Here is a 16,838-nt window from a genome sequence, read left to right as displayed (position 1 = left end):
CTAGTTCCATTTTTAATAGTTGAAAGTGATTGGAGAGCAACTAGCCCCCCTCCCCCACGCCCATCAATCCACCAAACACAACCAATCAAAAATTTTAGATGGCTATTTTGTTCAGCGTAGTTGATTTCCCAATAGAAAATATCTTTTTGAGGAGGACACTCCCCCACAACCCTCGGGGCAATGGTTTTAAGTTATGCCCTGGGGGCATATACGGTTTTTATAGAAGGCGTTATCGTAGAAACTTCAAAAAAGGCTCATTCGATTGGAAATTCAAAGGGCTAGTGCCCTTTTTAATAATCAAAAGTGATCGGAGGGCAAATGCCCCCCCCACGCCCATCATTCCCCCAAAAACATCCAATCAAAAGTTTGAGATAGCCCGTGTGTTCAGCGTAGTTGTTTTCCAGACAGAAAATATGTTTTTGAGGAGGACACTCCCCCACAACCCTCGGGGCAAGGGTTTTAAGTTATGGCCTGGGGGCATATAGGGTTTTTATAGAAGGCGATGTCATAGAAACTTCAAAGAAGGCTCATTTGATTGGAAATTCAAAGGGCTAGTGCCCTTTTTAATAGTTGAAAGTGATTGGACGGTAACTAACCCCCCTCTCACACCCACCTTTTCATAGGCAGTGCGCTAGCGCTGCCTAAGTAATGAGCGATGTGGGAACAATGTGTTGTTTTATGTTTTTTTTCTCCATACCCGGGCACTTCGTATCAAAGGAATCGTCGTAGAAACTTCGAAAAGGGCTCACTCGATTGGAAATTCGAGTTGCTAGTGCCCTTTTTAATAGTCCAAAGTGATCGGAGGGCAACTATCCCCCCACGCCCATCATTCCCCCAAACATATCCAATCAAAATTTTGAGATAGCTATTTTTTTCAGCGTAGTTGATTTCCAGATAGAAAATATGTTTTTAAGGAGGCCACTCCTCACAACCCTCAGGGCAAGGGTTTTAAGTTATTCCCTGCGGGCATATAGGGTATTTGTAGAAAGCTTTGTCCTAGAAACTTCAAAACAGGCTAATTCGATTGGAAATTCAAAGGACTACTTCCATTTTTAATAATCGAAAGTGACTGGAGGGCAACTAGTCCCCCCCACGCCCATCATTCCCCAAAGACATCCAATCGAAATTTTGAGATAGTAATTTTGTTCAGCGTAGTTGATTTCCAGATAGAAAATATGTTTTTAAGGAGGCCACTCCCCACAACCCTCGGGGCAAGGGTTTTAAGCTATGCCCTGGGGGCATATAAGGTTTTTATAGAAGGCGTGGTGGTAGGAACTTCAAAACAGGCTCATTCGATTGGGAATTCAAAGGACTAGTTGCATTTTTAATAGTCGAAAGTGAATGGAGAGCAACTAGCCCCCCCCCCCACGCCCATCATTCCTCCAAACACATCCAATCAAAATTTTTAGATGGCTATTTTGTTCAGCGTAGTTGATTTCCGAATAGAAAATATCTTTTTGAGGAGGACACTCCCCCACAACCCTCGGGGCAAGGGTTTTAAGTTATGCCCTGGAGGCATATAAGGTTTTTATAGAAGGCGTTGTCGTAGAAACTTCAAAAAAGGCTCATTCGATTGGAAATTCAAAGAGCTAGTGCCCTTTTTAATAATCGAAAGTGATGGGAGGGCAACTAGCCCCCCCACGCCCATCATTCCCCCAAAAACATCCAATCAAAATTTTGAGATAGCCAGTGTGTTCAGCGTAGTTGTTTTCCAGACAAAAAATATGTTTTTGAGGAGGACACTCCCCCACAACCCTCGGGGCAAGGGTTTTAAGTTATCGCCTGGGGGCATATAGGGTTTTTATAGAAGGCGATGTCATAGAAACTTCAAAGAAGGCTCATTTGATTGGAAATTCAAAGGGCTAGTGCCCTTTTTAATAGTTGAAAGGGATTGGACGGTAACTAACCCCCCTCTCACACCCACCTTTTCATAGGCAGCGCGCTAGCGCTGCCAAAGTAAAGAACGATGTGGGCACAATGTGTTGTTTTATGTTTTTTTTTTATCCATACCCGGGCACTTCGTATCGAAGGAATCGTCGTAAAAACTTCGAAAAGGGCTCACTCGATTGGAAATTCGAGTGGCTAGTGCCCTTTTTAATAGTCCAAAGTGATCAGAGGGCAACTATCCCCCCCACGCCCAGCCTTCCCCCAAACACTTCCAATCAAAATTTTGAGATAGTAATTTTGTTCAGCGTAGTTGATTTCCAGATAGAAAATATGTTTTTAAGGAGGCCACTCCCCACAACCCTCAGGGCAAGGGTTTTAAGTTATGCCCTGCGGGCATATAGGGTATTTATAGAAAGCTTTGTCGTAGAAACTTCAAAACAGGCTAATTCGATTGGAAATTCAAAGGACTAGTTCCATTTTTAATAATCGAAAGTGACTGGAGGGCAGCTAGTCCCCCCCACGCCCATCATTCCCCCAAACACATCCAATCAAAATTTTGAGATAGCAATTTTGTTCAGCGTAGTTGATTTCCAGATAGAAAATATGTTTTTAAGGAGGCCACTCCCCAAAACCCTCGGGGCAAGGGGTTTAAGCTATGCCCTGGGGGCATATAAGGTTTTTATACAAGGCGTTGTCGTAGGAACTTCAAAACAGGCTTATTCCATTGGGAATTCAAAGGACTAGTATGCATTTTTAATAGTCGAAAGTGATTAGAGGGCAACTAGCCCCCCCCCCACGCCCATCATTCCTCCAAACACATTCAATCAAAATTTTGAGATAGCCATTTTGTTCAGCGTAGTTGATTTCCAAATAGAAAATATGTTGTAGGGTTGTCCCCCACAACCCTAAGGGCAAGGGTTTTAAGTTATACCCTGGGGCATATAAGGTTTTTATAGAAGGCGTTGTCGTAGAAACTTCAAAACAGGTTCATTCGATTGGAAATTCAAAGGACTAGTTCCATTTTTAATAGTCGAAAGTGATTTGAGGGCAACTAGCCCCCCCCCCCCCGCCCATCATTCCTCCAATCACATCCATTCAAAATTTTGAGATAGCCATTTTGTTCAGCGTAGTTGCTTTCCATATAGAAAATATCTTTTTGAGGAGGAAACTCCCCCACAACCTTCGGGGCAAGGGTTTTAATTTATATCCTGGGGGCATATAAGGTTTTTATAGAAGGCGTTGTCGTATAAACTTCAAAAAAGGCTCATTCAATTGGAAATTCAAAGGGCTAGTGCCCTTTTTAATAGTCGAAAGTGATTGTAGGGCAACTAGCCCCCCCACACCCATCATTCCCCCAAACCCATCCAAAAAAAATTTTGAAATAGCTGCGTAGTTGCATTTTGTTCAGCGTAGTTGATTTACAGATAGAAAATATATTTTTAAGGAGGATACTCCACCACAGCCCTCAGGGCAAGGGTTTTAAGTTATGCCCAGGGGGCATATAAGGTTCTTATAAAAGAAGTTGTCGTAGAAACTTCAGAAAAGGGCTCATTCGATTTGAAATTCAAAGGGCTAGTGTCCTTTTTAACAGTTGAAAGTGATTAGTAATATTTTTTTTGTTGTTGTTGTTGTTTAAACAAGGGCAATTCGTATCGAAGGAGTTGTCGTGGGAACTTCGAAAGGGACTCATTCTATTGAAAATAGAATGGGCTGATGCCCTTTTTAATAGTCGAAAGTGAGTGGAAGGCAACTAATCCCCCTTCCAATTCCACTCTCCCATTTGCTCATTATGTTTAAAAACTAAATATTGCCCCAAGATTTAATCAAAATGCACTGTGATAATGCTAATTCCCAATAAGATATCTCAGCACTATCCCAAGACGACTGAGGTTATTATGTTCAAACTTTCGAGGCTACTTATGCTCTTAAAATTTAACCAAATCGAAATAGTGTAAGTGTATCAAAGCTATCAAAGAAAATAAACAGATTTTTTTGCGAATGGTATCAAGTCAACTAGAGGAGGTATGAAACTAAGTTAAACAGTACTATTTGTGTCCAGATTTTTAAAATGGTGTTCTCCAGCATACAAATAGCAGGCCAAACTATAAAGTTCTAAAAAACCAAAAGATTTAAAGTGTAATTTTCTTTTTCCCTGAAAAGACTATGTCAATATAAAACGAACAGAAATTAATTAAAAAAACTTTTTCCCCAAAATAAGTTTTTCAAAGAAAAGTAAAGAACTCCATTAAACAAAAATGAGTAAAAATAAAATCAAATAATCTACCAAGCTCGAAACTACCACAAATCAGCATCGATAAATAAATGAAACCCAAAACGAACAGAAATTAAAATAAATAACCGAGTCAAAATCAAAACGAGCAGAAATTAACATAAGTTGGGCTCAAAACCCCTATGGCTTCCCAAGGCCAGAAAAAAATTGGCGCTTTACTGAAAAAAATATAAATCTTTTTACTTTTATAACTTTAATAAATAAAATAATTTTAAAATTTTTATTAATAAATATCAGTATATGTATATTAAAATGACAATGCACATTAATTTGTATTTTTTCAGTAAAGTGCAAATTTTGTTCTGGCCTTGGGAAGGTATATGGGTTTTGCGCCCAACTTATGTTAATTTCTTATGCTAAAGTTTTTTATTGTTTTAAAAAATAAAGTTGTGAGAAAGAGTCTAACTTTAACGTAAAAAGCGAGGCGTTGAGGAGGGGACAGCCCCTTTCATATACGGAATAATTTCTGTTCGTTTTAAGTTTTAATGTCACTCCTTACTTTCAGTTAAAAAACTTGTTTTTTGTATTTAGTTTCTGACCGTTTTTGAATTAATGCAGGGTTTTTATTTTGGCTCGCCGTACATGAATAATTAAAACAAAATTTCCAGGTTAATTTTACTTTTTTTTTGGTTAAATGGCTTTCTCGAAAGTTGTTTAATTTTATTTATGAACGTTTTTATTAGTAATAGATATACGTAACTTACGAATTAACTTACGTAACGAACTTACGTAATTCCACTCGCATTCATTCAGTGAACACCTAGCTTGAAAACGGATATTTTATAGTCTCTGAACAATAAAGAACTGGTTTCTTCAACTAAACGGATTAAGACACAGGTGAAATTTATTGCGCCATTGACTTTTCTAGAGTAAACCTACTTCGAGCTAATTTATCTGTGGTCACCATTGGTGCAAAACTAATTAGCATTGAAATAGACTGATATTAGCGGATTTTATAGATTATTTTGGATATATATTATTACATCTTTGGAGAATTACTTCAGCTAAATTTTTCATAAAGGTTCTTTACTTAGATAAAGATAAGTTGTTTTTACTTTTTTCCTCTCCTTAATAGGAAATGCCTGCATTTAAAGAGTTTGATATCGCGTTAGCTAACTTCAAAAATTATCCTCATTGGCCAGTAAAGATACTAAAAGTGTCCAAGGATAGCAAAGGAAAGCCATCATATTTGCAATTTTGCTATGGGACACATGACGAATACAGACTTGTTGAAGCCAACTTGGCAGAATATAATCCAAGCTTTAGCCGAACTTCAGCAAAAATGACTGCAGGTGTAAAGACTGCATCTGAGGAACTGAAAATTTCACCACCTGTTTATAAATCCCTTTCCAAGGTTTATAATGCATTAACAAATAAGAACTCTAACACAAAAGACTGTGCTTTGTTGATGAATAAAATCACGTCTCCGGAACTTGACCTGAAAAAAACTAAGCGATAGTCCCTGCAAAATTTAACTAAGAAGGTTAATGAAAAGTTTTCGGATGCTGATTCCTTCCACCAGTCACCTTCCGTCATCCCAGGATGACCTTCAGTCATCCCAAGAAATGATTTTTAAAACATCTGACACGATTATTATTGATCATGAACCAAAATTTGAAAAAACTGAATAGCTGCTGAAAACTCTTTTCTATCAAGTTATAGATGAGGAAGAGAAAGCCATGAAAATTGAAATGAAAGTAGATTCATTCGAACAAGAAGAAGAAGTGCTGCTTGATTCGCTAATTTTGCATGGTGTTAAGCAACAGTCCGGATCTGACCTCCAATCAACAATCCTGCAAGTTTTCATAACCAAAATGAACCTGACTGAAATTAATGTTGCCCAAATTAGGAATATCTACAGATTCAAGATATCCCCTGCTTTAACCGATGCCTCCCTAAACGACAAAGTCCCTCCTGTTTTAGTTAAATTTGTGAATAGTGATGTAGCGAAGAAAGTCTTCAAAGCAAAAGCTAGGTTAGCTTCAAGTGGAATTTCCCTATCGGAAGCATTGACAAAGAGGCAACGTGAAGTCCTATATTCCGCAAAGGACAGATTTGGTCATAGAAATGTTTGGACTGATCATGGGAAAATTTTGGCAAGGCCTAACGGTTAAAGTGTCAATAAAAAAATTAATACTCTTGCCGACTTTGTTTAAGAATATTTTTTTTTTTTGTTTTTTTTTTTTGTTTTTTTTTTTTTTTTTTTTTAGATATGTTTAGTATCTTGCCATTCATATATTCAGCGTATTTTATTCATCTTTTGCTTTTTTTTTCTTTGTGCGTATCTATCTAATGATTTACTTTCGTTCCAATTAACTTCAATGAAATTTATTGATTTCAATAATTATTCTTTTTTGATACATGCCTGTTCTCACAAGTCATTGCGTCAGTTTGGGATTTTAATCCTTTGTTATCTTGAAAATGATTTTACTTGTATTGGTCTCATGGATACATTAATGCAGTGGAGCTTTAGCGTTATATATTTTTTATTTTTTTTATTTCAGAAACTGAGTAGTATGATTAATGATTTAAGAAAGTCACTAAATTTATCTGAAATTATTATAATTAATTTGTTCAATAATATAAAATGTATATGTATCTTACTTATTGGTATGATTATTGTGATTTTATTTATTTATTTATGTCGATAACCTTTGGTCTGGTGAGTTTGGTCACGGAGCGGATCTACCATCCACCGTAAGTAAAATGACTAATTCTTTTAGTGACCAGGGTGATGTTAACTCTTTGTGGGAACGTTTTGTTGAGTTACAAAATAATCTTTTAGATATAGAAAGTATAATTAATAATTCAGTTGGAAGTAGAAATAGGAATTATAATGATCCTAAATCAGTTATTGAAAGTAATAATGTTTCGCAATTGAGTGGTTCTGCCTCTTCTAAACAAGATGGTATTTTCTCTGTGCTTCACCTAAACATTCAGGGACTTTGTTCCTCTTTTGATGAGCTGAAACGGATCGTCAGTGGTGGAAATCCGGATGTTATTGGATTATGTAAAACTTTCCTGGATTCAAAAAAGGATATGCTTTTAGATATCCAAAGATTTAGGATGGAGAGGATGAACCGGAAACAGATGGTGAAAGGTGGCCTTGCCCTGTATATTGCTGATCATCTTGTATATAGTTTCCGAAGTGATTTGAGTAGAAATGAGAAAGGAATTTTTGAATCCCTTTTTATTGAGATTAAGTCAGGTTGTAAGGATTTAGTTGTCGGTTTGGTTTACAGATCCCCTAGTGGATCTATTCTTTCATTTATGAAAATTCTGGAAGAGGTTTTGGACTTAGTCCAAAAGCATCCTTGCAAAATAATCCTTATGGGGGATTTCAACCTTAACCTGCTGGATCAAAATTCTGCATCGGCTGCAGATTTTTTGTCAATGATGCTTTCTGCGGGAACTCTACCTTCAGTTTGTATACCAACCCAAGTTACTGAGATGCATTCATCACTTATTGATAATATTTTTTCTTCACTAGATGTCTTAGATAATTCGGTGATGATTAGTGATATTTCTGATCATTTTCCTGCTATTTCACGATATATGACTGCTAATCAATCGCAGCGTAAAGCTTCGCCATCTAATATCTCATTTTTCTGTTATGAAGTCAGTGAAATTAGTCTACTTAAATTTCGCTTAACTGATCAACCATTGGATAGGTTGGATTCTGATTTGGATTTTAACTGCTCATTTGATGTCTCTTATGATTCAGTAAAAGAAGGTATCCTATAAGTTTGCTACGAGAATCGAAAGGCTCATATCTCGAAAAGGATAGTACTGCTGAATCCGTGGATCACTCCAGGCCTCCATAAAAGCTGGAAAAGGAAAAATTATCTGTGGAAACTATACAAGGCTTCGTCATCTGCTTCTCATCATCAGCGGTTCAAGGCCTATAGGAATATATTTAATTCTCTGTGTCAGAAGGCCAGGTCTCTGTATTATCACAGGAAATTTTTTGAGTGTGGAAAGGATGTTGGGAGGACATGGATAATTATTAATTCTTTACTTAAACCTACTCCCCCTCCATCTTAAGTTCCAACAACGCTGATAGTTGACAGTAATACTGTCCAAGAAGAAGAAAATGTTCAGCTAGAGCTTACGTCTTATTTTGATAATATAGGAAAAACGACTGCTTCAACTGTGAGTTCTACAACTCCTCGTTGCGATTTCAGAGCCTATCTTGGACCCCCATGTTGAAAGTCAATGGTCTTGAACCCTGTTTCTGAGTTTAAGGTAGCTCGGGTCGTAAATGCACTTAAAGGTTCATCGTCTTCAGGGCCAGACAGAATTCCTACAAGGATTATCCTTGCCGTTCTTCTTGCTATTCTGTCACCAATGACTAAGCTTGTCAATATGTCGCACGTGAAAGGAACTTCTCCTTAATCACTCAAGTGAGCGAAGGTAATCGTGCTGTATAAAGGGGGGCCCCAGAGTGATCCTGCTAATTAAAGGCCCATTTTTCTTCTATCTGTTTTCAGCAAAATTTTTTAGAAGGCTATGCTATCAAGGCTTCTTAGTTTTCTGGATGTCAAAAATCTTATCCATGATTTCCAGTTTGGATTCCAAGCGAATCACTCTACAGAGCATGCTTGTGCATCTCTCTTTAATTTCATTCATTCGGCAATAGATTTTGGTCTTATCCCGGCAGCTTTATTTTTGGATGTTCGTAAAGCTTTTGATTCTTTGACTCATCAGATTCTTCTTTGGAAATTATCGCATATTGGTATTAGATCAAATGTTTTCTCTTGGTTTGAATCATATCTGTATGGTAGACTTATTTCATTTGATCCGCTTTTCCGGAGCCCTTCTGAAGTAGAATATGGTGTCCCTCATGGATACGTTCTTGGCTCTGTTTTATTACTGACTTATCTCAATCATCTGATTTCAGCAATCAAGAACACCAGTTCTCTGGTATACTGCAATCTGTCTCATCCGGCTGGTTCTTCGTGTCCCAATGCTACTTCTCATGAAGATTGCCTCGTTGCTTTTGCTTACGACAGCACTTTTGGGACTCTAGGGAGGACGGAATTTGATGTCAGGTCTAATCTGGTGGCAATATTTGAGAGAGTAGTTTCATGGTTTGAGGCGAATTACTTGGCCTTGAATGTTACCAAGTCATATTTTTCTTATTTTTCTCGAATTGATGTAGCTTTCCCTCAACTGACACAGCTTCAGGTGTCACAAGGCTCCTTGTGTAGACCAAAGAATCGGTTGGTCCGGTTTCTTGGTATCCTGCTTGATGAGAACCTTTTCGTTTAGACACCATATAGCCATGATTAGGGTTAAGGTTTCACGGAGTTTGGGTGTCATTCGAAAACTCAATCACACCTTTCCTGGATCTATACTGAATCTTCTTTTTTTCTGCCTTGTCCAGTCATGTGTCTCTTATTGCCCCATAGTATGGATGTCTACTTTTCCTTCTACACTGCGGTCGCTTTCTGCCATGTATGATAAAACACGGCGTCTGGTTATGGTCACCAACCGTTCTTCACCGAGACCGCTTCTAAATCTACAGTCTATCTACATTCTTTCTTGTGCTTGTTTTGTTTTTCATCAGCTTCATGGCAATCTTCCAAAATCTCTTCAAAAAACTCCTCAGTTTATTTCTGATTCAGCTCCATATAACCTTCGTTCCTCACATAATATCTGCATTCCTCCTACTCCCACTGTGCGATCAGATTTCAATCCCCTCATCGCTTGTCATCAGGTTTGGAACTCCCTGCCTTCTTCAGTACAGAAATGCCACTCGTTTGGCACTTTCAAGAGGATTCTTAAGGACCATTTAGTTAAGAATCAAACTGAATAATTTTTTTTTTTTTTTTTCTTCTTTTTTTTCTTTTTTTTTGTGGAGTTGATGTCCCCTGAATGTTTAGTTGTGTTTTATGGTGGTCTTCTCTGCGCTATGACTCCCAGGCCTCAGGTATGACTATCAATATTTATTGTTGAAACTTATTTAGTCACTAAGGAGTAGCATTCATGATGAAGGGTTAAATTTTATTGGTTTCGCACCATTTTATTACAGTCCAATAATTAAAAGCCTTATGACTGAATTAAACTATAAATGTCAATTTTGCTACCTAGCCTCAGAAATAAGCAGAGTTGATTGAATTGGATTTTATATAGTTTTAAATACAAGCTTAAAAGGGCTGTATATGGCTTAAGTTATGATATTTTAATATCTTGGATAAGAGTTATGAATAATATCGTAACAGCTATTATGATGTTGGTTCTACCTGACAATACACATAATTCTGTTTCGACAATAGAAATTCGCTTATAGTAATAATAATATATATTTTTTTTTGAGTCTATTTAATATAATTAATAAATTTAGTTTATTTATTTTAATTTTTTCTATAGTTTCCATTTTATCTATATTTTTTTTTCTTCTCCTTCATATGTGAGTAAATGATCATTTTAAATTTTCTTTTGTTTTTTATCTCTGAGTATGTAATTCATATGCCGTCCCTCTTTGTACAGGCCAATGAGCCTTTGAGGGATTAATAACATGTAATATTGTATGTGTGAATAAAAATGAATAAAAATAAACTTCCATATTCATATATTTTTAATACATACGTTAGGGGGTTTGCCCCCTAGTCAATACCTTGCTCTTTACGCTACAGTTCGAATTTTGTTCCAATTCTTTAAAAATGCCCCCTTAATCACAAAGGCCGTTGATTAGAATAAATAGCCCTTATGAAAGTACTAAGAAAATTTTAGCGTAAAGAGCGAGGTATTGACTATAGAGCGAACCAATTATATGCGTAATAATTTCTGTTGAATTTAAGTTTTGATGTTGCTCCTTACTTTCAGTTGAAAAACTTGTTTTTTTTTTTATTTAATTTCTAATCGTTTTTAAATAATGCTGGGGAATCCGGCGCCCCTTCATAGTAATGTCCCTTCCCCCATGAGAAATTTCTCCATGGAAAGATGGAATATCATCTTTCCACGTAACCCCCGACCCCCCCCCCCACTACCAAACAAATCCCCCCTGAAAATGTCTGTATACTTCCCAATAACCAATACCATATGTAAAAATTGGGTTAAGTTCATAGCTTGCAGCCCGTCACCCGGTGACTGTGGGAGATTAAGTCTTGGGGGTGTTTTCTCCTTTTTCCAAATTATCAGGCAATTTTTTTCAGCCACGTAACTTTTGATGGGTAGTACTAATTTTAACGAAACTTATATATTTGAAATCAGCATGAAAATCTGATTCTTTTTCTGGAGCTTTTGGTATCAAAATTCCGTTTTTTTAAGAGTTTCGGTTACTATTGAGCCGGGTCACTCTTTACTTACAGTTCGTTACCACGAACTCTTTGATAATCCCTGAAAATGTCAAAATTCAACCCTTATCCATTCTTGAGACATACTAAATGTGCCTTGTTAACAGCCTGGATGCAGATAGTGTCTTTTAATTTAGTTAAACATCCTCCTCGACGTCCCTTGAAATTACCAACTTAATAACCTATTGTAGATTAAACCTTTTGACAACCTGAATGTACAGAGTATGTTTGAGTTTAGTCCGAGATCCCCTCGACATTCCTTGAAAGTTTTAACTTACCACCCTTAAACGGCCCTGAAATATTGCAAGTACCTTCTCTTTGCAACCTAAATGCCCATTTGGAAACCTGCGGGCACAGAATATCTTTTGATTCAGTTCAATATGCCCTGAAAGTTTCAACTTAACACCTTTAGCCGTTCCTGGGACATTACATATACGCCATTTTCACAGCATTAATTTGCATAGTGTCTCTTGATTTATTAAAAAAAAAAGCTTTATCAACTGGAAGTAAGGAGCAACATTAAAAATTAAAACGAACAGAAGTTATTACGTAAATGAGGGGGTTCGCCCCTTAGTCAATACTTCGCTCTTCACACTAAATTTCGAAGTTTGTTCAAATTTTTTAATAATGATCGCTGAATTACAAAGGTCGTTTAATTATAGTAAATAGCTCTTTTGAAGGTACTAAAAAAAAATTTTGCATAAAGAACAAGGTATTGACTAGGGGGTGAACCCCCTCATATGCGTAATAATTTCTGTTTGTTTTAAGTTTTAATGTTGCTCCTTACTTTTAGTTGAAAAAAATTGTTTTGTATCTAATTTCTGATCGTTTTTTAAATAATGCTGGGAAATCCGGTACCCCTTCATAGAAAGTTCCCTTGCTCCATGAAAATTCCTCCGTGGAACAATCCTTCCATGTAACCCTTCCCCCCCCCCCCGACCTCACCAGGAAAAATCTCCCCTGAAAACGCCTGTATGCTTCCCAATAACCAAAACTGTATGTAAACAATGGGCAAAATTCATAACTTACAGCCCTTCTCCCGGGACTGTGGGGTATTAAGTCATCCTCGAAGACATAGTTATTCGACTATGCTGAACAAAATAGCTGTTTCAAAATTTTGATTGGGTGACTTTGGGAAAAAATGAGCGTGGAAGGGAGCCTTGTTGCCCTCTACATTTTCTGGTCACTTAAAAAGGGCAATAGAACTTTTAATTTCCGTTCAAATGAGCCCTCTCTCAATATTCTAGGACCACTCGGTCGATAAGATCTCCCCTGGAAAAAAAATAAACACACATCCGTAATCTTTCTTCTGGCAAAAAAATACAAAATTTCACATTTCTGCAGATAAGAGCTTGAAACCTCTACAGTAGGGTTCTCTGATCCGCTGAATCTGATGCTGTGAGTTTCATTAAGACTCTATCACTTTTAGGGGATGTTTCCCTTTTTTTCAAAAATAAGGCAAACTTTCTCAGGCTCGTAACTTTTGATGTGTAACATTAAACTTGATGAAACTTATATATTGGAAATCAGCATAAAAATCTAATTCTATTGATGTATCTGTTGGCATCAAAATCATTTTTTAGATTTTTGGTTACTATTGAGCAGGGTCGCTCCTTACTTACAGTTCGTGTTTGATCTGCCTCAACTTGCCCCGGACGATTCAGCTTAATAACCTTAGCTCTTCCTGAGATTTTTGGCAATTTTGACAACCAGGATGCATTTAGTATCTTTTGATATAGTTGAAAATAGCCCTAATATCGCCTAAGTTTCATCTTAATGCCCTTAATCTTTTTGTACACACCCTGGATAAAAATTTTCCCCTTTCCCAATAATTTGCCATATGTAAAATTACTTGGCAACTCGCATAATTCACATCCCTTGCCCCAGGGGCTATTTGGGTTATATCATCCCTGGAGGCATAGTTATTGGCTTTGTTGACATTTTTGAACAAAATGGGTGTCCAAAACATTTGATCAGTTTTCTTTTAGAGGAGAAAAGTTTAAAAGGACACGGAAGGGGGTTTGATGCCCTCAGGTCACTTATGAGTCCTAAAAAAGACACTTGAACTTTCAATTTCGGATCAAATGAGCCCCCGCCAAAGTTTCAACGGTAATTCCATCCCTCCGAAATGGTCTAGTGAAAAAAATGGATGTCTCAGAACGTGCAACATAGTAAAGAGCGAACTTCGGTCCACAATAATCTCAATGTTTATAAACACGCTATTTTTCTTCACGTTTAATGTAGAAAAACACCAGTTTTATGTTCATTCAGGCATGATAACTATTATTTCGATTAATAGTATTTAATAAATTTACTATTAGTCAGTTATTCTTAATAGTCTTAAATCTTAATAGTCTAAATAGTAAAATGTTACTTTAAAATCAACTTTGTGGGAATTCAAAGAATAGCCTAAAATCCCTCAAAAATGGCGTTGGATTGAAACCAGAAGAACTCAATTGAAATCACCCTTGCCGAGAACCTCCCAAAGCATACTTGGAGTCTCCCACCTTGTTCTTTAAACCTTTGCTAACAAATGATTCAAGTTAACTAATGCTGAGTTTAAATCATGACAAAATAGAATATATTTTGAAGGGACGCATAATTCTGCCTTTTCAAGACCCGGTGGATTCTTGAAAACCCCCCCAAAAAAACAAAAAACGTTAAGCCATTTTAGAAAACGAGACCTTTTTAGTCACGGCATGTATTAAGAGGAGACGCTCTGTTCCTTGGTGATGTACCCCTATATTCTGTTCCTTGTTCTATTCTCATTGTCTTACAACACTTCTGTTTAAGCTTATGATCTGACAAAGCTCGTTCTCATGTTCAACAAAAAAAAACACGCCTTGGCTGCAACATCATACTTTGGTGACATCAAACAACGGAATAACGTCATAGTCATGGGAGATTCAGTAGGTGATGCTGATATGGCAGAGGGAGTTCATGAGCCAGAAAACATTCTCAGGATAGGATTCTTAAATGACAAGGTAATTAAAAATGTTTATTCAACTGGATCCTTGATTTACTTTACTTAAGATCACAGTGTATTCAGTTATTTGATGACTCTGGCAATTGTATTGTTTTAAGTAGAGTTCCTCAGGGAAGTGTTTTTGGTCCTACACTGTGTAATATCTTCATTAATTATGCTCCTTCCATTATCAGCAGTAAATCAACTCTCAATGCAGATGACCTGAAGCTTCTTGGACCAGCCTTGTCATGTGAAGATCATGCCCTTCTACAAAATAATCTTCAACTGCTGGGTCATTGGGTTGAGAATTGACTTCTTTAACTCAATGTTGCCAAGTAGCATATCATGCCGTCAAAGTGATATTTGGCATACAGAAGCTTTCATATCCAGCAATACTATCAGAGCTGAATCTCCCTACACTTGTTTACAGAAGAAATAGAGGGGATACCATTTTAGCCAATAAGTTAATGAGGGCTAATAGCTGCATTATTAGCTGCATTATTCCCTACTGTTAACCCCCACTCAACAACTAGAGATCATCACCTGAAACTTGTCAAGCAGACTACCATATCTAGAGTCCACACTCAATCTTTTCATCATAAACTGTCATTAGTTGGAACAAACTATCTGAAGAAACAGTTACTGCTGAATCCATTGATGTTTGCAAATGAAGGTTGAATGCTAAGTAGTCTGCCAGAGAGTGTAAACTCAATTGGGATGCTACTGATCATGCAACAGCACTTGGTCACTAAAGAACTTTGAATGCAACTCAATTTATCATTCTGGACTTTAATGCTCTTGTCCTTCTACCACGTCCGGATACTTGCATCTGCCCAATAACTTTCATGTTGATGTCGAATTAATTGGTTTTCAAATATTCGACAAGCTGCTAATAATCTCTCAACCAAATTTATGAATGAAGAAAAAAATGGGGGAGAACTTTGGAGAATATAGAGTATTCTCCATATTCTGATATTCCATAGACTAATATGAGAATTTTCATAGGGCTAAAAGAACATAGAGGCTTTGAAATATGGGGTTAAAAACATTGCACTCCTAGACTCAGTTTGAACAAAACACTTTATTATTTGATAAAAATCATGTCATTCATTTCATTTTCAAATTTGCCGCACAAAAACAAAGTAATTCCTCTGGTAGACCACTGAGATGAAGGATTTTTTTTTCTCTTGATTTTGCCCAAGTTTTCCTTTTCTTTCTTTTTTTATATGTGATTTGTAGACTAATACAAGGAAGTGAACGGGCTACATACTAATATCGCTACTTTTTGGACATTATGATGTATATGAGGGAGGTTGCCGCCTCCTCAGTACCTCCCTCTTTACGCTAAAGTTTGACTTTTTGTTCCAATTATTTAAGAATGACTCCTGAAAGACAAGGGTCGTTTAATTAAAATAATAAGCTTTTTAAAATTTCAAAAAAAAACTTTAGCGCTAAGACCGAGGTATAGAGGAGGGGGAAACCCCCTCATATACGTAATAATTTCAGTTAGTATTAAGCTTTAATGCTTCTCCTTACCATGGGCGCCCGTAAGGGGCGCAGGGGAGCACCAGCCCCCCTGGGTGAAAGACACTGCCTTTTATTTTATATTTTCGTTTCGAGATTTCTATTGTACAGCATTGGAAGTGCCGATTAGACCAGGTAAGCCCCCCTAAAATTGAGTTCATGGGCGCCAATGCTCCTTACTTTCAGCTGAAAAATTTGTTTTTTATTTAATATTGGATCGTTTTTTAAATAATACCGGAAAATCCAGCTCCCCTCCATGAAAAATTCCTTTCCCCCACGAAAAAATTAATGGGAAAAAGGTCCCAATATTGACAGCCCTACTCAGAGCAAGCTAAAGAAAGTTTGTAGTTTGGTCTAGTTCAACTTGAGTTGTTCTTTCATATTTTTTGTTTTGAAATCGTTTAATTTAATATCCTTTTAGGGACGTGAAGGATCAAAAAGTACAGAAACAGCAGACTCGGTAAGTTTAGAAGGCGGTGAAAAAATGAAACTTTGTGGCTTATTCATACAAAGGGCTTTTTTTATTTGTTGCTTGTCACGCCGTTATGAAATAGCTGGATGGGACTAACTACGTTTAAGAGGGAGTTGTTAGAATAAACTTCCCATGTTTTTCGGAGTTTCCAGAGTTTTTAAAATTCAGAATTTAGAAAAAAGGAATATAAGTGGCTTATTTAAATAAAAGGCTTATTTATATATGTGGCTTATCAAGTTGTTATGAAATGGCTGGATGAGACCAACTATGTTTTTGACTTAATCGGATAATTTTTCCTTGTTTTCTGGGAATTTCTGAGTTTGAGTTGTACTGTATTTTCCAGGTAGGAAAAAAGATACTTCTGGAATTTTCGTTTATCGGGAATTTTGTTTAAAAGTACCA

General features: G+C 36.9%; 1 protein-coding gene across 1 annotated transcript in view; it reads left to right on the top strand.

Annotated features, from left to right (window-relative positions):
* LOC148949738 (7-methylguanosine phosphate-specific 5'-nucleotidase-like) overlaps positions 1 to 16,561 on the top strand; it is a 60,787-nt gene extending 44,226 nt beyond the window's left edge. The window contains exons 4-5 of the mRNA XM_089092770.1: positions 14,269 to 14,459; positions 16,386 to 16,561. Coding sequence (XP_088948896.1) covers positions 14,269 to 14,459; positions 16,386 to 16,532 — 338 coding nt within the window. The 3' untranslated portion in view covers positions 16,533 to 16,561. The remainder of the gene's footprint in view (positions 1 to 14,268; positions 14,460 to 16,385) is intronic.
* The last annotated feature ends 277 nt before the right edge of the window (positions 16,562 to 16,838 follow it).

Source organism: Artemia sp. Qi Xiang Cuo, chromosome 8, assembly GCF_049724085.1.
Source record: "Artemia sp. Qi Xiang Cuo chromosome 8, ASM4972408v1, whole genome shotgun sequence".
NCBI classification, from domain to species: Eukaryota; Metazoa; Arthropoda; class Branchiopoda; order Anostraca; family Artemiidae; genus Artemia; species Artemia sp. Qi Xiang Cuo.
This window is presented reverse-complemented; position numbering and strand designations above follow the sequence as displayed.